At 39.8% G+C, this 22,008-nt stretch overlaps 1 protein-coding gene across 1 annotated transcript in view; it reads left to right on the plus strand.

Annotated features, from left to right (window-relative positions):
- LOC135459943 (E3 ubiquitin-protein ligase KCMF1) overlaps positions 1 to 22,008 on the plus strand; it is a 45,176-nt gene continuing 23,168 nt past the window's right edge. The window contains exon 1 of the mRNA XM_064736441.1: positions 1 to 550. Coding sequence (XP_064592511.1) covers positions 1 to 550 — 550 coding nt within the window. The remainder of the gene's footprint in view (positions 551 to 22,008) is intronic.

The raw sequence follows: 22,008 nt of genomic DNA on the forward strand, positions 1-22,008 counted from the left end.
ATGCGTGTCCTTTGGGTCAGGCCGGTGCTGGGTTCCGTTACCTCGACCGCCTCCTTGCCCCGGGCGGAGCCCGCCCTGGCCCGGCAGCCCCCGCGGGAGGGCCGCCGCCCTGTCGGGGAGCTTCCTCTTCCTCCAGCAGCGCGGCCGGGGCGGGAGGAGGAAGGGGAAGGGGCAGGGGCAGGGGCCGGGAAGGCTCCAGCGCGGCCGCCGCCGTCGCTGGTGCGGCAGGGGCGGAGCGGCGCGGGAGGCGGCGCCAGCGGCCGGCGGGGCCCGGAGTCACCGTGTCACGGCGCCCGGGAAGCCGTTGCCGCCGGATCCGCCCCCCGCAGGGCGAGCGAGGAGGCAGGAGGAGGAGGAGAAGGAGGAGGAGGGAGGCCGGCTCCTCGCCGCCTCTTGTGTTTTCGCCCCCTTCCCGGCCCAACCCCGGCCCCTCTCCTCTCGCACCGGGGCGGCGGCGGGGGGCGAGGCCGCAGCGGCGCCCGAGCTGCCCGCGGGAGCCCCGAGACAGGCCTGGGGCGCCGTCTCTGGACTAGGATGTCCCGACATGAAGGTGAGCGGCGCGGGGCGCCCAGGCCGCTCCTGGCGGCGGCGGTGGGGCCCGGCCCGGCGGCCTTGGGGGCCGATCATCATCATGGCGCCGCCGGGAGCGGGGCCCGGGGCCCGGCGGCGGAAGGAAGGAGAGGCCCGGGCGGGCGGGCCGCGCTCTGCAGTGTCATAGCGGGGGAGGCCGGTACGGCCCGTTCGCCGCGCGGCCTCCGCCGGGCGGGGCCGGGCCGCAGGTACGGCCGGCGTGGGGGTCGAGCCGCCCCGCTCCTCCGCCCGAAGGACGGGCGGAACGAGGTGCGGCGGGCCCGGCCGCCGTGGGTGGGCGGTGGCGCGGGGCGGCCCTGCCGACGTGTCGGCCGCGGCCGGTCCCGCCGGGCTCCGCGCTCCAGGGCCCCCCTGGGTGCCAGAGAAGCGGGGCCCGGGGCAGAAGTGTGCGGGCAGCTTGCCTGGCCCTGACGAGGAGTGGGTTGTGTTCTGGCGGCCCCGTGATCTGGCCTTTTCCCTCGGTTTTGTCTTGCGGCCGAGAAGGCCGGTGCTAGTGTAGTAGTGGCATGTTTGAGGCCGCCGGAGAAACGTGTTCTCTGTGTGCTGCTTGCCTCTGGTCCCGTTGTGTTTACCGCCGTGCAGGAGTTCAGTGGATAGTTAGTCAGAAGGAGCAGGGTGGAGGGAAAGATGGAAGCTAAGAAAGGAATTTCTGCAGGAAAAAGATGGGAGTATGAAACCAGGAGAGAAAGTTGCTCGGCTTTTCCGTGCTTGTTTACCAGTGGGTAAAGTGTTTGGACTAGTATTTTATAAAACCAAGGTTTGTCGTCTGAAAAGATAACTTTTTGCCATGTTACGAACGTGATACAGTATTGCCTTAATTTTCTCTTATCTTATTTATAATTTCTACATTTTATCTAATCCTAAAACATTTGGACAGAAACATTATAGGAGAATTCGATATTTGTGGCTCATACTGCTGGCTTCTAGTTGGTAGCTTGATTTTAGGCAGGGCTTTTGGTGTATGTTGCAGTATTGTGTAGACTTCTTGTTTGTGCAAGTACGTCTGCATCTCTATCAAAGAACTGTCTTCCCTGAATCAATTAACTTTTTTTGGTTGTTTACTTGTTAAAACTTACTAAGGCTGCTGCTTTTTCTCCCCTTCCTCCCCCTGCCTTCATGTTTTCCCAGGAGGGTGGAGATAGACTTTTTTTAGTAAAAAAGTTTTTAACTGAAATTAAATGATTGATCACAAAGTTGCTATTGGTGGTGATGTAGTAGGATTATGCAGTCTGCAAGTGTCTGCTCTTGTGCATGTATCCATAATACTCTCTTTAACGTACAGTAGTGGAATACAGGCTTTTCTGACTTGAACAGGTTAAAATTATGCGAGTTTTATCGTAGTCATAAGTGATATCATATGTTGTTCTTTAGTGATTTTCAGTGATAAGTGCATGGACTATTATAAGAAGCAGTGATATGTGTGAAAATGACATTCCATCCCTTTCTTTTTGTTAAAATAGAATTTGAAACTAGGTTTTCTTGTGTGTTTCTTATGGAGACTATAGCATGAATTTTCCTTTCAGTTGTAAAGTGTTTGTGGCAGGGAAAATTACATTTCCTGTCTTTGATATTTGTTGGTGTTTGTAAAAGAGTGACTGTGTATAATATTTGGCTTAATATTCTCTTTCCAAAGCAGATTCTTTTAGACACACCTAGTTAGGAAAAAAAGAGATAATTCCCTAATTAATTACCTAATTGGTCAGCGAGTGTGAGTTTTGAATCGTGGACGTGGACTTCTCAGGTGTGTGTGTGAACAAACAACGCATTCCTGAAACCATGAGAACACTGTAAGATTTCAAATGACATCTACCACTGTATGCTTGTGATTTTTTTTTTTAAAGCTAGTCTGTCTCTTAATTTCTCAATGATTCTCCTCTTACTTCACACTTCAGGTATGTTCTTTAAGGCAACTTTAGTTACAGGAATAGAATAACACATATTAGTGTGGGAGGGATGGCTTCACAGCTTTATGGAGAAGAGTTTTGGGGGCTTGATTTTGGTAAAACTCTGGAAATCCATAGAAATTATATACTCAAAAAGAAAGGTGATTCTTACTTCAGAACTGTGCAAGGTTATTCACAGCTGACAGTTTTTGATCCAGTATGCCTAGTCTGGAGATGGCTGTCTTGGAAGAGTATGGGGAAAAGCAAGTTTTAATCATGTTTATGTTAATTTCTTTCTCTGTACTTTTTTTAAAATGGTCCGTACACAAAGTTACAAACGAGATTTATTGATATTTCTTGGCAGAATCGGGATGCTGTACCAGTTTGATGGTAGAAACGTGTATTTAAGTGTGTAAATGCTGGAGAAGTTAGAATTCTAGAAGCTTGGGACTTGAAGTAGGCTGTAAAGCATCTGAGGGAGATTTACTTTCCATTGGGCTTTCTTGACTGCCTCTTTGAGATAATAATCTTTACAAAACAATTGTTCGGGGTACTTTGGTTATTTGGTTTTGTTGTTGCTTTTTTAAAAGTGAGATTTTGTTATCCTTCACAAAAAGTTTCACCACAGCCTGCCTTTTCACTGTGCTCTCATTTCGCATATGTGGTCCAGACTTCTGTTCCTCCCAAATCCAGGAAAATGGACACCAGCTAGAATTTGAATTGGTGTTGCTTCTTTTAATGTGTTTATTCAGTGTTCAAGAGACTTCCTTGGTAATACTGTCAAGAGTTAAGTACTTAGCTCTCGGCATTGCTAGGCTCTTCTAATTTTTCAAAACCATTTTTGTTCTGTGATTTGGTGCTAAGAGGCTAGCCTTTGGTTTTGTAGAATGCAACGTGAGGTCATTCCCTGGTCTTGGTATTCATATTATTCCCCTTTATAGGAGCAATATGCTGTGTTTCTCTGGGTTAACCCCTCTGCAGAGGAATAGGTGATGGTGTAATATTTGGCAGCCTACAAGGAACAGGTAGGTAATTTTTTTTTTTTTTTACACTGTGGAAAATTTATGAAGAGGTATTTTGCTTCTTGCAGGTTCTGTCTTTTTATGAACATGTGGCAATGATTCTCTTATTTGGCAGCAGACACCACCCAGGACAGCAGAAAAATCGCAAATTGCGACTTCCAATAATATCATTACAGGACCATTTTTGCAACTTGTTTTGTGGAACTAGGTCGCAACAGCATTAAGTGGCCTGGGTTCAAATTCCTTACAGCTGGCATCTCCAGAGGGCTCCCAGTTCCATATCACCTGCATCACTTACTTCTCCATCTCTCATGCTCTTTGCCTCACTCCCAGACTCAATTCCATCCTGTTCTGCTTCTTCTCACTAAAGGAGGTAGTCTTTAAGCTTCAAGGAGCTATCAGCAATGCAGGTTCTGGGTTTTTTTGCAGGTTCCCATTTGTCAGTACTTCTTACAAAATCAGCTGGTAATCCTAGTCCCAAGTGAAGTAAATTGTGAATGGATGGTGGTAACACAGTAGGGAGGGAGAACAGTGACTGTCAGGAACCACGTGGCCTTTCTGAATATTTTCTCTGGCTTTGAGATCCTTTTAGTGCAGGGAGCCAGTGTTTCTGTTCTCCTTTTCTTTGTATACATAAATGTGTTGCTTAGAGATATCCAAATCAAGTGCTTATTTGTATTGGAAGAGTAAATCAGTAATTTTTTTTAAGGAAATGCATGTAACTTCATATTTGAAATTCAAGAAATCAGTTAGAGTTGAATATATACCAACCACATAAAAACCATTAGTACAAGGGTAATGTTAGTTCCAGTCCTCTGGCTATACAGTGAAAAGATTGGGAGTCTGGGTTGATGATGTTTTCTGTAAGGTCACAATATAAAACATAAAACTTAATCTGAAACAAACTTTTTGAAAACATTAATAGCAAGAGAAATTTCTGCCCTTTGTAGTGATGCAATCACTGCGTCATACTTGAACTGCAGAAGGATACTACAAACTCAAGTGCTCAACCAGTTGATACATAACTTAATACTTCATATGGTGTCAGTTAGAAAGGTGCCACACAAAATGCAAAATTAATATGTTTTTGCATGTAGAACTTCTAATTCACTTAACAAGACTACATGTTTTTCATACAAAGTACCCAAGGTACAGTGTTGGTGAAGTGTGGCGTGTAGTAATGAAATGTGCCTCTGTGAGACTAGTTACAACTTGCTGCCTTCCAGTGGTTACTTTGCTTGCATCTCCTCCAAACAAGGAGTTTGCTGTATTTCACAATAGAGAATAAGCATAAATTCTTTCATATGTTGCTGCTATTGTGATCTCTTTTGTAGAACATAAGTCTAGATTAAGTTGTACATATAACTTAAAACGGTTAGATTTTTTTGAATTTGCAGTAATATTTGAGTCTTTCGAAGCATTTTCTGACTGCATATGCAGTGTTTCATACTCTTGTTTGCTTTACTCTATAGAAGCATATTAATGCATCTAATTACAGATGTAGTGCAGTATCTGAAAATTAGTTAGTGTGACAATTTGACTAGCAAGAGCCGTGTTTAGGCACAAAAATGTTAACATTAAATGTAAACAGCTGCAAATGTGATTGGCAATATTTGAACACAGTAATTTGCTTTTTTATTAAACTTATTTGATTTCAGTAGAAAAGTGAATCATCATTTAATGATAAAAAGAGCTGGAAACAGAATTCATATTTTAACTGGTAAGATACTGGCTTTATGGAAGCTATGTTTTAATAAAAGGGTTCTTTCTCTGGTTTAGGAAGCTGTGTGAACCAAACTGCTGCAGAGTCTGAACAAGGTCCTCCAAAAATGTTTGTAAAGGGAGCTTTTTCTCACAGGTCTTTATAAAAAATAATCACCATCATGAGAAAAGGGAGAAAAAGATCAGATATAAATTACTGATGTTGAAAGGCTGATAGCCTATATCTTAAGCAGGAAAACTGGAACAGAACTGTGATACTTTTAGCAGTATTGGGTGGGGGTGAAGAGAGAAAACAAGTAAAAAAGCTCTCTTTCATATGTTGATTGAACACGAGGGGATTCAGGGGAAATTTATAGAGCTGTGAAAATTGCTTGAGTGGTACTAGACAAATAAAATTCATACATGTTAGATAAAAAGAAGAAAGCTTTTCAAATACTTTTGCATGTTTACATTACTGATAACATTTGAGGGAGAGTTGTTTGTGTTCATTGTTGTGTCTTTATTGTTAGGTTACTTCTGTTATTGTTAAATATGAAACCAAATCAGTGACTAATACAAAAAGTGTTGATACATTCAAGAAGCTGCTGGACACAGCAGTATATGTGAAGAATGTTGCTCAGGAATTGGGATATACCAGACACAGATTACAGAGACAGCAATAATTCAACCTTGTTTGGGTATCTTTATTTTGTGCACAGCTGCATATTATCTACTCCACACCACCCTGCATTCTTTAGGGTGTGCAGGATGGTTCTCTGTGTTAGACCACTGCTCAGTCTTTGGGAGTGTACAGCAGATGAGCAGATACAGATATTATAGAAAGAAAGGATGACCAAGGTGTTGACAGCGGAGCTTTGTTGTGGAAAGCTGGATCAGCTGTCCTGTCCTCTGCTGCAGTTCATGTGAACTGCTAGGCGAGTTACTTCGTCAAGAATTCATGGGTAATTGTTAGCTGTTTGTTCCTTATGAAAACCTGGTTTGGGACTTTGGGATCTGAGCATTCACACCTGCAGCTGTATTAACTCAGCAGTGAGCTCTGAAAGAACACTTAGTTGTAGAAAATCAAGAATTCTTAAAAATCCATCCTTTAGCATCTCAGATTGCGTAACTGAGTTCAGAAGAGTTAGAGTTTTATTCTTTACGTGCTGTGTTTTCCCTCTGTTTCAAGAGAAGAGAGATCTTGCTTAGAAGTTGTTGTTGAAGTTAATTCATTGATGTTTGGGCTGCGCTGAAATGCTGTGGTTAAAATGCTTACAGAGAGAAGGCCGTGAGAAAATTCATAGTCAGTACAAATTTCTTTGAACTCAGTGATAACTGAGGGCTCGTGCTCAACAAGGAGGACAAAACAAACAGACTCTCTCCTGTTTGTTTACTGAACATTGTGCACACTGGTGGACTGAGTAAGGTGGCATTTTGTAAGAAAGGAATATAATTATGTTAGATGACATCTGATGGGTTCTGACCATGGATTGATACTTTGGATACATATATTCTAATGTGGGTAAGGTAGTGAACTTTCATGATTTTTGTTCCTGGAATCATTTGGGGTAAATCCTCCACATGCAATGTGTTCTTCCCCTTTACAGGATTTACAACAGATGAGCAGATTTGGTAGCTGTAGGTTCTGAAAGTGGAGACATAATGGAGAAGGGTATACAAAACTTCAGCTATAGGCAGAAGTGTTGCTGACTTATACAGAAAAAACATTATTAAGGCAGATCAGAAAACTCAAGCAGAGTGCGGTTAGTGGCTCAAGACGTAAGGCTGTGTGAGGGGCAATTATTGCATGGACAGAAATTGAAAAGGTGTTTGCCTCAGAAAGGCTGATAGAGAATTTGAAAGAAAGGTATCACTGCATAAAAAATAATCTGTGGTCTCCCTTTTCAAATACAGGAAGAAATTCCATTAATTCAAGGGAAGGAATAAAATTGAACTGCTTTTTCATACACTGTGTGATGAGATTATGGAGACTATTTATTGATTGTTCTTGAAGCTACCTCGCATCCAGATTTAACAGTTAAAGCTTTGGATTGTATTTTAAACTTTCTGCTCCATGTATTTTAACTACTTCTGATTCAAATTTGGTTGTCAGGGATCTTAAATCTTAGCTCTCTTTCCTTTAGGTATCACTTGGGTGTCTGATTAAACTTTCTCCAATAGTTTTCTGTATATCTATACCTAATTGTCATCCACATTTTTTTCTCAGTGTAGCATTTTGACACAGTAAAGTAATTATTTGGAATTCAGTGTGAGGCATAGAGACAAGCTCATTAGTTTCACTGTTTCAGAAAATAAGTATAAACCAAATGTTTCAGTTCAGATCTACTTGAAAAGTTTTGTGTGGCTTATTGCATTTACTAAGTTTAGAAGTGAGATCTGTGCCAAGTAAAAATTGTGAGGCAGCATCGTAGAAGCCTTGGAGTTGTGTATCAGAGGTGTGTGCAGGTAATGGCTTTATTTCTACCACTTGAAGTTACTTGTTATAGTTTGGAACTAATTTTTAAGTATGACTAGAAGTCACTGGAGCCTCTGACATGTTACAAAGAAATTACTCTGCCCCACCTGCCAGGTTTGTTCTGAGAATGTAGTTTGATTAAGTTGATAGGGGGAAGATGAATGGATTCACTTGATGAAATTTTTATTTTCTTTAGTTTTTAATGTTTAAATATTTGTAAAAAATTTTAGGTATAGTCTATGATTTGCTTTTTGTGAGTCTTCCTTTTTATTGCTCATTTGTCACCCTGAAGTGAATTTCATGTTTGTGTTAGTCTCCTAGAAGCTCCAAATAAAGCAATCACAGTAGAAAGAACTGTCTCTAAAAGTCACCCCATTCTCAGTTGGAGACCTGGTTACAACTTTTTTGTTGCAATAAACTTGGAACTTGGACATAAGAGACAGTTTCTCCCATGTCCACATGGGATATCAGGTGTAGATTTTATCTTGCCAACAGGCAGTAGGCAGTCGGCAAAGTTTCTTACAGGTAGAAATTAGTGGTCTTGTACTCTGTTGCTGTGAGTTTTATACATGTAAGTACATTCTTCCAAATTTTTTACGCATTGGGACATTTCACTAGTATATATTGTTGGCAGCTGTCGCTTCATATTATGCCCTCACATTACTTAAAATTTGTCTTTGATTTCTCATTTTTATCAAAATATTGTTGATCCTATTCTGCATATGATTTGTATCATCCCACTGTCAAAACTGACAAAAATACAGAGGAAGAAAAATATTAATTTAAAAAATGTTTTTAAAAAATGTGCTGGAAAAGTAAGATGAAACAACCAAGTTCTAAAAAAAATATAACTGCATTTTTTTTTCTTACCTCAGGTCAGATTGGTCTTTCCCCCTTCTGCCACTTCCTGGTGCCAGATTCTTTTTGGGAGGCAATGTTTCTTGTCTTGACTGACAAGAGGTGCTGTCTCTGGTAGGATAAATTATCTTTGCTTTCTTTCTTTTTGCCTTTGATCTCTTATCCTTTACCCTCTTATTTTGTTGTCACTAGTCTTTTTTCCCCTTGTTGTGCTCTCCCTCTCCTACTTTCGTCCTTTGAGGAGTGCTCTGGGGTGGGATTTTCAACAACCCCTTGGGAAGCTGTAGATCCTGTTGAGTGCAAGTGGAGTAGAAATTTAATGCCTGCCTCTGTAAGCCTCTTTGAAAAGCAAAGCTCTGGTGCTTCTTGGTGCACAACTTGTCCTCGCTTATTTCAGGAAAAAAGCTGTTGCTGGGAGGGTTTTAGGCAGCAGATACAGAGATGGATTTGTGTTTTGGTTTTGTTGGTTGGCTGATGTGATGAGGTGCCTTTAGTAGTGAAACCTTTACTAGGTTATGACTGATGTATTCTTTAATTATTTCTTGGGCAGAGTCATTGTTCATAAAACTCTTCAGTAACAGTTGATTCCTAGTGTAAATGCTATTTACTGTTAGCAATCAATACTAAAGCAGCCATTATTCTTGACTGACGGTGATTTCTAATGGCTCCTTCTATGTGACTGTATTTACTCTAAAAATTAGAAAGGATGAAGTGAAATCTATGTATAAACAGTGTAGAAATCAGCATAAATTAATGTGACAGATAAATATATCAATATTCATCTTAGGGTTGTAATTTTAAACAAATTTCCAGACCAGCTTTCAGACCAACAGAGTTGCTTTCTGGATGCTTGATGGTATGGGAGGAACTTCATGGCAGCTTCTAGAAATAAACACCTGGGTGTGTGCCTAGAACAACATTAGAATAACTTAGCAGATGAATAGCGGCGCCCTGGAGGTGCCTGGTTGGAGAGCCGTGCTGTGAGCTGTTAAACAGGCGATACTCTGGGCACTTGATAGGTATCTCAAGTATCCTAGTGCCGGCAGCAATAGATCATACATGATTTTCAAGGTCACAAATGCATTAGTATGTAGTCATGTAAGGACCTCCTGTGTGATCATCAATAACTTCTGTCTTTATCTCCAAATAAATGATTCTGGTTAGAATTGACATTCAGTTTTGCTGAAAAAATATTTTTGCATGTTTACCTCTGTGCGTGTATGTGTGTGTATTAGCTGTGCATGCTCAGAAATTGTTGTTCACCTGGAATGAATTTTAACTGCTGTGGGTTTTGATTATAAACCCTTGTCTGAAAGAAAGTTGGACTTTCTTTAATGATTAGAATGAAATTAACTTTGAAGAAATCTGTGGTTTGGGCACAAAGTCTTCTCTGTGCTCAGGATACCATCACATCTCTTCTACTCAACATAGCAAATGTTTGAATTATTGCATATTTGCATGTGCTTTTAATGTAGGCAGGAATGCTGAGATAGATAGCGTGGTGTTTAGTGTGCAGCTGTTATGTGTATTTCAGCATGCAGGCTGAGGTGCGGGTTATCTCTGCAAGTGGAAGGTCTCTGTAGTGAGAAGCAGCTTACAATCCACCAGTGAAGTGAGAGCAACAGTACTGGAACGAAGGTCACATCTGGACTGACATAATTATGCCTCTGCAGCTTCCAGAGTTTCCTCTGTCTTTACTTCCTGAGAGTAAATAAGGCCACTAACTTCACCCCGTGAATTATTGCTAGTATACTTTTCACACATCTAAAGCAGACTCTTTGAAAATAGTTGTGGAAAAGGACGTAAGTTTGGGAAAGTGATTTCAGGGATAACCTTGAAGAAAGACATCTAAGCTTCACAAAACTGTAGAGAATTTAGAACTTTCTATGTAATGACTAAGCTTTTTCAGTCTAGATGTGCATAAAGGTAGCTCAGATGATTTTAATTCCATTCCTCTTTCCTGCTATCATTTATACTGTTCTGGTAAGATGAAGGTGTCAGTAAAGTATAGTTTGATCTCTGACTCTGCAGGATGAAAGTCAGTTATTTCTGCTGTTAACCATGACCTGTTGATTATATTAATTAGATACCTTGCAGGTTTAAGAAGATGGGAGTAGAAGCTGCATAATGTCTTGACTCAGGAGTAGGTCAGACACATTTTCCAGCTCTCTTTTCCCTTGGTTATCTTCAGTTTTAGAAAATTCCAAAGCTGAATAAAAGCCTATTTGCCATCCTGAATTCAGAAAGAATAGATACTGTGGTCTGCAGGTGTCTTTTCCAAGCTTGTTTGCCATAAGGCCTGTGAAATGCCGGGCAGGACCTGACAACCTACAGTGTTCCTTATTCTGAAAGATGTTTGTGATGAGCAGAGAAAACAGCTTGAGATTTTGCTGTAGAAGAAAGGCTTTGTAAATGAGGATGCACAAGTAAAGATCGATTAGAATATAAACTTGTCTTTATAGTGTAGATAATTGAATAATTGACTGTTATTGGTCAAATTTGTACTGGCAGAGATTGCTGCTGATAATGTGGTACTGCAGATTGCTGTCTGAAGTTTATATAGAAGCAGAGAATCTGCAAGATAAAAACTTTCAATTTTAACTCATGTCACATTAAAAAAAGGTATAAATTGAGGATATTAATAAGTTTTGGGTTATCTCATGGTTTGTTAGAATATTATCCAGCCCTTAAGTATTGGAGCCAGTTACTGTGAGGTATCATTCTTATTGTGCCTCAAAGCTCAGTTAATAATTAAAGAAAAATTACCAGAAAGTGAAGGAATGGATTGTTGGGAATTGCATACCAGAATACATTTATTTAGCCAAGACTGAACAACTTCAAGAGGATAGTTGAATGAGGTGCAGGACTCCAGGTTCAAACCTTTAGAAGTACTGTGATGTATCTCTTCAGGGGAAGTATTTCAGATCATCTGCTCATGAACCCTCTTGTCATGCTTGCATTAAATGTTGTGTTGAGCTTCTTCCAAACCTATTATTCCTTCTTTCTAAATGTCCTACTTCCAAAATTACTACTTTCCAAGAAAGCAGACACTTTCTTAGTTTGTGCAATAGGGCATGACATTAAATGTCCCTAATCAGTAAGGTGACATTGCCTGCATGTTCTTTCACAGTATTGAGTGTTTGGAGATGTTGGCAGTGTATAGCGAATCTTAAAGTCCACACTGTAGTTTGTTCTAATTAATTGAAAAACTCTAGAGAAGCTGCTGGACTCAGGAGTATCTCAGAAATTAGAAACTGCAGAGAATATCTGATAGCCTTCAGGATTGAGCAAGCCTTAGAATTAAAGAAGATGAAAGAAGTTGTGTGTAAATAATTGGGTCCTTTAGTTTTCCTCTTGCAATAATTATAGGCATCTCCTGTATTTGTGCACAAGAAAAATGGACTCACTATTAACTATATTGTAGGTTCTAAGTTACAACATTTGGTTCTGTTACTGTACTGAAAAATGCTTGCAAATCAAAAAACCCTTGCAAACCTCTTAGCTGTAAAATATATTTTATGTGTACAGCCTTTCAGGTACATTGGTATACCTCTTTCATCTTGAAAAAATATTTAGTTCTGATAGAGCCATTAGCTTTGTGAAGGTAAGAAGTGCTGAGTTGCTGCTGACTTTGACTGCTCTGCTTAAACGTGTGTCAGTGAAGTAAGGCAGCTGCCAACTCTAGCACACACAGAAGAACTTGGAAGGAAAGTAGCTGAGGTTTACTGTCTTGTGATAGCTGGTGTGTTGCAACAGTCAGTAGAGAGCTCAGAAAATAACAGCTGTCTTGAAGCTGTACCAGGACTGTAGACATCCTGTTCAGCTGAAGGTGTCTCTTCATCCATGCATCCCTGTGACATCACCTGGAGGACTGTGAGGGAAATTGAAGAGGTATCAGCCCTTCATACCCAACCTTAGTTTACAGTTATGTGTAGACTAGGAGACTTGCTATATTTGTGGTTGCATGTTGGACACATTGAACTTCAGAATCCAGCACAGTGTGCAGTCTTAAAAACCAGTGTACATGTTTAAAGAAGGTATTAATTGCAGAAGATACAAGTTTGAGGATGAGTGATTTTGCTTATCAACATTTGAGAACTTGAAGAAGCTCAACTATTAAGTTGGTGAAAACCACCTTTCTGTGTGGAATTCAAGCAGTGTCCAGTGGACAGTGGAGAACAGAGCTTAGTCTGTTAGTTAGTCTGAAAATGTAAAGGAAAACCTTCTGCTTCCAAGACGCAGATATTGAGATAAAACAGTTAAAATACCTCTCATATGTCCCAACTTCCCCTACTTCGTTGTCTAGGTTTTCCTCACTAGTATCTTTGTATTGTAGGTTTTTTCCCTAATAGATTGTTTAAAGCTTTTCAATGGAGATCTGTCAGATTTGTTTATTACACTTAATTTTTTTTACCCTTAAAATACTGTTTCATGCATTTTGTACCTGTAGCATGACAGCTGAGCCTATAGTAAGTAATGAGATATAAAGGGTGTTTGACCATTCCTCTCCTTTTTTCTTAAATTGTGAGGTGAGGTATGTTTTATCTATTTTGATAAAATACTGTATTATTGACACCTGGATTATTTTGTGGTTCAGCAAATAAAGTAAAACATCTCAGTCTTGTTTAAGAAGATGAGCTAATTACGTTAAAAATACTTCAATACAGAAGACAGTTGAGCTGTGGTCTACAAATTAATGATGAATTTTAGTGTTTAGTGACACTAAAGCTCTTTAGAAAAATTATGTGACATATTGTTTTCAAATAGAGTTGTTAGTAAATTATTCTTAAAAGTAAGCTGGATACATATAAGATGATCAAGACTATCAGGGAAGCATTCCAGAACATAATTCTTTGATTGTGTTTGCTTCTTTATGCATGTACAGTTTAAGGTGACAAGAAAAATGAAACTATAGGTAATAAAGCTCAGTGAAACTTTTCCTCTTGGGAAGAACAAGGGGAAAGGTAAAGCATTTGTTATGGCTTACAAACGGTTGTGTTGCCAATACAGGGAACGTATGAACAACATATAAGGAGCCCTGCTGAGAAGACTTGAGAAGATGCTGGTGGATGAGAGGCTGGACCTGATCTGAGAGCCCAGAAAGCCAGAAGTGTCCTGGGCTGCATCCAAAGCAGTGTGGCTAGCAAGGGGAGGGAGGGGATTCTGCCCCTCTGCTTCCCCCTGGTGAGAGCCCACGTGGAACCTGCATCCTGCTCTGGGGTCCCAGGGAGAACATGGAACTAACTGTTGGGGTATGTGTTCAGAGGAGGCCACCAGGTTGATTAGATGGATGGAGCACCTCTTCTAAGAGGAAAGGCTGAGAGAACTGTTCAGCCAGGAAAACAGAAAGCTTTAGGGGTACCCTAAATGTGGCCTTCCAGTACCTGAAGGGAGCCTACAACAAGGTTGGGGAGGGACTTTTTACAAGAGAGAATGGTTTCAAACTGAAAGAGGATGAGTTTAGATTAAAAAAATTCTTTTGAATGTGATCAGGCACTATAACAGGTCAGCCTGAGAAGCTGTGGATGCCCAATCCCTGCAGTTGTTTAAGGCCAGTTTAGATGGGGCTTGGAGAAACCTGGTTTAGGTGAAAGATGTCCCTGCCTGCAGCAGGGATGTAGGATCTAGGTGATCTTTAGGCCTCTTCCTACCCAGACCATTCTGCGGTTGTTTGAACAAGGAAGGAAGTCTGCTGTGAAAAGTTGGAAAGAAGAGGGAGGAATGGGAAAACTCAAAGCCTGGTGGAAGTGAATCATTTTTGCTTTCAGTTACTGTATTTCCCACAGTGCGCTTCTGGTATAGCCTTCCTATCATAAGCAGTTGTCGTTTCTGGATACGTCATCAACACGAGAAGCGGTTCTGTGTGACGGAGAGTGAGAAGAAAAGTTGCCAAGGCAATCTGTTTATGTTCGGAGTAAGAAAAATGCTTTGAGAAAGCCCAGGATAGAATATTGAAACTACTTAAATGAATAAATTGTAGGATTTAAACCTCCTATTTGCCCTCTGTGTTGTGTTCATAGAGACTTAATTATTTTTACAAGGCACTAGACCTCTTGTGGTGTTAAGGAAAGATAAGTTCCTTTTATGATAATGTGATGCCATTCAAAGTGGTGATTTTGAAGTTAGACTTAAGTTTGAAGGTGTTTGTGTGCTCCTCTCTATGGCCTGAGTTGGTTGGGAGGAATCTAGGTGTGACTGCCTTGTATTAGGCATTACTGCTTTCTTTAATGATGAAAAGAATCACTTGCTTTTATTTTCCTCCCTCTTCCAACTGCTTCCTAGATGTGTTTTCATGACCTGGAAGTGTGTATTTCCAGACCACTTGGCTCAAGTCTTTTAAGTCTGAGCTATTATGAGACCAAAGCATTACTACTAAAGCTGGAGCACTTGCTGCATGCAGACTTCTTCTGTCTTTCACTTCCAGCTCTTTGGTTTCCCAGCCAATATTGCCTGCTTTCTGCATTGTTACCTGTGATAAATCTTGCCTTTTCCCCATTCCACAGGGTGGGAAAAGGTTGCCATGTTTGCCTATTTGGATGATGTTGAAAAGGATCAGGAGTGAGATTAATAGTGCAAAAGGAAGTAAAGTAAAGTAGCTCTTACACCAGAGCTATGTGTAAGGTGTACCTAAATAGTTAATTTTGGCTAAGCTTCTTTTAGCCTCTACCAGGTGTTGTAAGTTGTTGTTTTTGGTTTTCTTATCTGTCTAGAACAGTGGCTCATAGAAAAGCATTATTAGAGTATGTTTACTTTTCTCTGTTCAACTGATCTGTATTACTTAGTTGTCTCCCAAGCCTGATGGGACATGTGTCTTAATCTCCTTGTGTGTTTTTCTCTTTTTGTGCCACTCTTCCTAAATAACAGCAATTCAAAATGCACGAAAGTTTAATTTTGGAGAACATTGTATCTTAATTTTTTTAGGGGACAACAGAGAAGGACCACTTCTTTTATTTAATTTCTTTTTAGGATTTTGGTTTTCTTCATGTCTCTTACACCTGTAAAACTCATTTGCGTGTGATAGACTTTCTCTTGCTCCAATTTTCTTTAGCTGGTGTTTGCCTGAGCAGTGTATTTCTGTTGTCTCACCCTGAAACAAACTCAGGAACATGGTCCTGTCCTATTAAGTAAGAAACTTTGCGATTGATTTTACTAGATAGAGGATGTGGCTTAATGCTTTTACTGTTATTTTCTTGCCCGGGAGCTGTTGGTAGCTTTCTCAATGTAAGTAGTTTTCTGCTAATAGAGTTCCCATGCTGTTAGCCATCTTCCAGATTAACAGAGCTGTTAAATGAAATCATGTCTGGTGCCAGTTCCTTTGCTGCCACACTACAAACTTCCTGTGCTCTATTGCAATATGTTTATTTTTAATGTATTTACAGTATTTCAGCAGGTTTTTGTGTTGTGATGTTTTTGATAGCCAAGTTAAATTATATTGAGTGATAAGAGATATGTGAGAGAGTATTAAATATTAAATTGGAAATCCAGATTGGCTTGATCATAAATCCGGCATGATTCCTGCATAGAGTTGGGCATGTTTTGCAAGTGCTTGCTAATCACTTGTTCCTGATGCCCAAGATGACTGAAACTGTTGTGTGTATAACTTCCACAACCTGGGATGTGAAAGCAAAAATGGAAAAACTTCTTCTTGCAGCAGGCTGGCTGATGTTCATGGATCAAGGCTGAAACTTGCTGGGCCGGCTGTACTGTTACATCCTTTGTTTTTACACCAGGGAAATGGTTGTGCCCCTGTCCTCCGCACTGCTGAGGCCATGCCTCAAGTACTGTGTTCATTTGTCTTCTCACTTTAAAAAGGGCGTTGAGGTGCTGGCATGTGTGCAGAGGAGGGCACTAAGGCTTTGAAAAGTCCAGAAAAATGGAATAGCTGAAGGAGCTGGGATTGTTTAGTCTTGAGGAGGCTCAAGGGGGGACCTCATCACTCTCTATGACTACCTGAAAGGATGTTGTTGTGAGATGGGGGTCTGTCTCTTCCAGCATGCATGCAGTGAGAGGACAAGAGGAAATGGCCTGCTGCTGAGACAGGGAAGATTCAGATTAGATATCAGGAAAAAAAATTTTTATGGTAGTCAGAAATTGGAATTGTTTGCTCGAGGCAGGGCAGGTAGGGGAGCCAGGTACCCAAAATGCATCTGGACCTGGTGCTGGGTGATATGGTTTAGTTGTTATGGGATTACAGTGGTATTGGTGGGCGGACAGTTGGATTTGGTGACTGTGAAGATCTTTTCCAAACCTGGTGATTTCGTAATTCTAAGTATCAGGCACTGTGCAAGTGGGCTTCATGAAGATTGTTGAAAACAGAAAGGTGAGCAGATTCAGGTGTCTGTTTCTACTCCAGAGAGGAAGGAGTGCAGTGAAGAAAACAAAAGCCTTTTGTAGGCCCACTTCCCTTCCTTTCCTCCTCCCTTTTTTTTTCCATTTCCAAGTCAACAACATCTCTGCCTGCAACTTTAGTCCTACTAGTTCTTTTAGTCTGGTTACTTCTTCCACTTTGTTCTAAGAAGATCCTGCATGTTCAGCCATGTTGCACACAGGCTGTGTGAGAGAAGAGAGAATTTTTGATTATTTCAGGGGTATCACGTATGAATTTTCAGTTCAGTACTTGTAGCTGCAATGGTGATGAAGTAGGTTCTATGCTTCAGGTGTCTTTAGTTTTTATTTTCATCATTTGCTTTAGTAAACATGAGACGAAGTAAACAAAAATGGACGTTCTATTTGGTTGATTTTTCTGGTGAAATGCTCACAGTAGAAGTTCTTAGAATTTGACCTCTCAAACTAGGCAGTGGTCTGCATTGAGAAATTAATCTATTGAAGTGAGACACAATTGGCATTTCTTTTTATTAAGTATCAAATAGCATATATTTTCTTTTCTTCAGTTTTGGAAACAAATAAATTGCTTAAGTAGAGTATCTTAAGGTTTGGACTTGCTGTGTGTCATCTAGACAGACTACAGATAAGATAGTTGATGTCAAGCAAATTTATTTAAAACTGAACAAACTCAGAGCAATCCTTTAAAAAGACGTCTTACATTTAAACATATCAGATGCATTTGAAAAGCAGTGTTATGTATGATCTTCTGAATATATAAATAAAATGCAGTATACAGGTTGCAAACTCTTGTACCACAAAAGAGGCAGCACAACTTTCTAATTTTCACTTGCATGCTTAAGTTGGAGCTTTTAAAAGGTAGAAACCTTAATGTTTGTCTGGTCCCTCAAAACTGAGTGGTACTCTTCCATGTAATACTTTTAGTCTTCAGAAGGTTGTACCCTTTCAGTACTTCATGTAGGTTAGGAAGAAATTCTTAAGTAGCTGGCATTTTCTTTCTAGAGAAGAAATCATTGATTGCCTGATTTTGCATTTGTGTAGTACATTAAAGAAGTACAGTGATTCTCACTCTGAGCACTGATGAACAAAAAGCAGTATACCTGAATTCAGAAGGTTGTATTTAGGATATTCAGCTGCTGACAGGAGTGCTAAATGCTAATAACTACCCATGAAACTAATGTCTTGTAGTGTATTGCTAATGACTGGCATTTTCTTGGAAATTTCTAAAAATTTACCGATACATTCAAAATATTGATAAAGTTCAAGGCCTCATGTTGAGGCTGGAACTTATTTCACTATGTCCATATTACTGGTCTTTGACCATATGCTCTTTACAAGAAAAAAAGTGCTGAGCTTTCTACAATTTTCAAGTAATTTTTTTTTCTGGGTCTGATTATTGTTATTATTTTGACTGCCCTTAGTTCTCAAGGACACTAAGTAGGGGAGAAAACCTTGCTTTTTTTTTTACAAATGTGTGTCTATCCAAGGCAGTAATGGCTTGGGACATTACAGGCACTTTCACTGATGTTACCTTATAGCTTTGCTTGTAGTTGTAAATACAAATTGATCCTGGTGTGTACAGTATTTGAAACATATGTTATTCTCTCTCTGTTAAGAATTCAAATTATGTGCTCTCTTTGGTGTATCTATTAAGCCCAGGACCAATTACATTCATTTGAGTTAACTTCTAGCAAAACCAGTTCAGTGCCATAAGATCAAAGTATGTTTGGCTGTCCAGATTAAAATATGAAAGTTGTTGGGAAAGAACATTTTTTTTTCCTAGAATCACTCAACAAACCCTTCAACATGTAAAATGCTGAAGTAATTGACCTGGAAGAAAAGGAGATGTGGGCTTCATATAAATGTAGGAAGACTTCTGTAGTGAAGGGGTAGAACATACTTTGTTAATGGGACTGTTGGGTATGTCCTGACTCACTTCACTCAGAGTAAAGCTAGAGAGACTGAGAGTTGATATTGCAAGGGAATAGTTCTGAAGAAACTTTCAGAATCTGATGTTTGGTTCACCTTTAACTATCAAAGTTCCTTAGGTTTTTAGCACAATGCTGTCCTCTACTGGAATAGTGTTGCATTAAAAGAGCATTTTATGCTGATCAGAAAGGTTTTAATTAGATGTGATGTGTTACGCAGTGTATGTTGGTACTTGTACAGCAGTAACAAAATAAAACAAAATTTTAGGATGCCTCAGATATCATGTATGATGTAATGTGATCTGTAACTAAAATTGATATTTCTTACTCTTGCCATTCCAAACCAATATTTTCAATAAGGTGAATCAGAACTTCTCATTGAACAGCAAGTCTTTTGGGGTTAATAGGATTTCATTCTGTGAGTCTTCTAGAAGTCAGTAGTAACAGTTCTTGCAAGCCAGAAGTGTATGCAAATACTTGTCACAGAGTATTCATGGTTTTCTTTACACTGGTCCTGCACTTTTGTTCTCTGCTTTAAACTGAACTTCTCCAGAATGGGGGGGGGGGGGGGTGGGGTGTCACAAAATTAACCGTGATTAATGTGGATGCATCCTATTTAATCTGACAGTCTTGAATCTGTTACATATCTTCGAAATGTAAAGTGCAGGTAAATGTTGGACAGGCACATACTAAAAGACATGCTGTGCTAAATAAAATGTTATCTTTGGGGGTTTGAGGCAGAATGAACTTAAATTTTGGAATTTGATATAAAGAGGAAAGTGTAAAAGATTACAATCAAAAGCTTTTGTTGTAATAGAAAGAATAAGGTGGGAGGAAATTATTTGGTTATTTCAGTTTCTAGATCACATGTTGGGTAGGTAGTCAAGATTTTGGCAGCCCAAGTAATAGGCTTGAAAAGGAACAGGAAGAACTGTCAGGCCTGACTTTGCTCAGACTGTTATATAAACGGAAAAATAAGTAATGTAATTTCTGGAAAAAAGTCCTGCTGGATTTGAGAGAAGGTCTGGGGATTTAACCATGTGTTTAACTCCAAAATTTCAATTTCATAATTTTCCCTTTTGCAGTTTCCATTCTCTGCTACAGATAAGGATATAAGCATAATGTGGTACATCCCTTACTGCCAGCCTGTTCCTCAGAGCAGAGGATGTGGTGATTGTTGTAAAATACCAACTTTGAGAGATGTAGAAAGAACATTGTCTCTAGAACAATGCTGTTCTCTTGCTCTGACTTCACCAGCCATAGGGATGTGTTACGTTAATATTTTTTTCTCTTTGAAACAGATTGTAGGTGTTCTAATAATTGATGATAAGTAACAAAGTTCATCTGTTATTTGAAGACCTGGTACATTCCTACTGCAAATGTTCTAAAGTTTTAAAGACAAACATTGTTGTGATTTATGGCTGAATTTCCCTGAAGTTAGTATCACATCATATATGGAGATTGCAGTTTGGAATAATGTGGAGAAGTGTGGTATTCACATTCTCTGAAGAGAGAGACATAATTCTCTGTCCCAGGATTTTTCCTGGGGAAGGCAGTGAGAAGCACAGAAAAGAAGAGAAAACAATTATCTCTACTTGCTACTCTTGTTGTTTGGCCCATGTGGAATGTGATATGGAGATAGTTTACCAAAAGTGATTTGTTAATTGGACTCCAGTGATGGTTTTTTGGAGTGATTGGCCAGTTAGGTCAAAGCTGTGTTGTGACTGTCTGGTAAGGGTAACAGGTTTTTCTTTAGTATCTCTTTAGTATAGTTATACTATAGTATTGAGGTAATATAGTATAGCCTAATAAAGCATTTGTTCAGCCTTCTGAAATCATGGAGTCAGAGCGCATTATTCCCTACATTGGGGTCATTCTGCATTGATAGAGAAGTATTGATATGAAGAAAATCTGTAAATGAGAGCTTCTTAAAAATGTCTGTCTTGAAGTAGGAATGATGTAAATGTTTGAGAGAACACATGACAGGAGTTTGTTGCTAAGAGGCTTACATCTGCATTAAATCAGTTATTCCAAGCTTAAATGAAAAGAGTGGGAAAAATGCTACCTTCTGGAGAAGCATGGATTAGTACATCAGTTGGAAAGCTGTTCGTGTCTGACGTAGACTCTAGGTTAAACTAGTCTGCTTTCAATGGGACATCTAACTTGCTGATCAGCTGTTTTCTAGAAGGTTTAGTAGGGAACAAAGAGACTCACAGTGCTGCCAGTAGCTGCTAAGTGTTGTATGTACAGCGTCCATTGCTGGGGAGATCTGCATGCTGCATAGGTAGAATTTATGGGTCTCTGTGTGGGAGGAAAAAAGCAAACAAACCAACTGAAGCAGTGAAATTCAGACTACAGATTTAGCAAGGAAGTGCTCTCAAAAACTAGCCTGCTGTGAGTGTGTAAATCATCAGATTGTTAAAAATCCTTCAGAGTTGATGCATGAAACTTCAGGGAAAAGAAAGTTAAGGGAGAAAGACCTTTTTTTTTTTCTTTTTTTAAGCCAACCAAACCATGTTTGAAGATGGTAACATGCCATCCTCAAAATATAGTTCAGCTATTAACAAGGATTCTGGAGATACTTTCTTCTAATATGCTATTCCGTGTAGAGTGATGCTTGCAGAATATATAAGCAGTGAGGTGAATAAAAAATAGGTTCAGTATTCATGTAAGCACCATGCTTAGACATTAGAAGCTATTAGTGCATGAAGCTGTTTTTGTAGGTGGAGAAACTAAAGGTAAAAATGATAAAATAATTTTGCTCACGGCGCCTCTGAATGTAATGATGCAATTGTTTGGACAGGTTGGGGAGATTTAAAAGAAATTGTGTATTAATATGTTTCTGAATTACTTGTGGTAAAGCTTATATTAGATGCTACTGAGTGGAGTAGTAAAAACAAACGCAAAAAAAATTCTGTAACTCATAGCAGTCCTCTGACAACTAGCCTTAAAAAAACACTAGGGATATGGCTAATGTGACTCTTTTATTCTGGCATTTTGCTCTAAAATTGTCTCTGCTTTTGCCAGACTGTGAAGAAGAAATCTTAAGTGATGGCAAAAGGTGTTCATCCAAATCCTGCCTTAGTTTTACACTGTAGTTTCTTTTGTGAAGGCCCTTAATTTGCTGCTGCATTTGAAAGACATTTGTGTTAGCCTTTGCAGGTTACAAGATGATGCCATTTTTGCACTTAACCAGTCAATCCAGA

The sequence above is a fragment of the Zonotrichia leucophrys genome, chromosome Z (genome assembly GCF_028769735.1).
Source record: "Zonotrichia leucophrys gambelii isolate GWCS_2022_RI chromosome Z, RI_Zleu_2.0, whole genome shotgun sequence".
NCBI classification, from domain to species: domain Eukaryota; kingdom Metazoa; phylum Chordata; class Aves; order Passeriformes; family Passerellidae; genus Zonotrichia; species Zonotrichia leucophrys.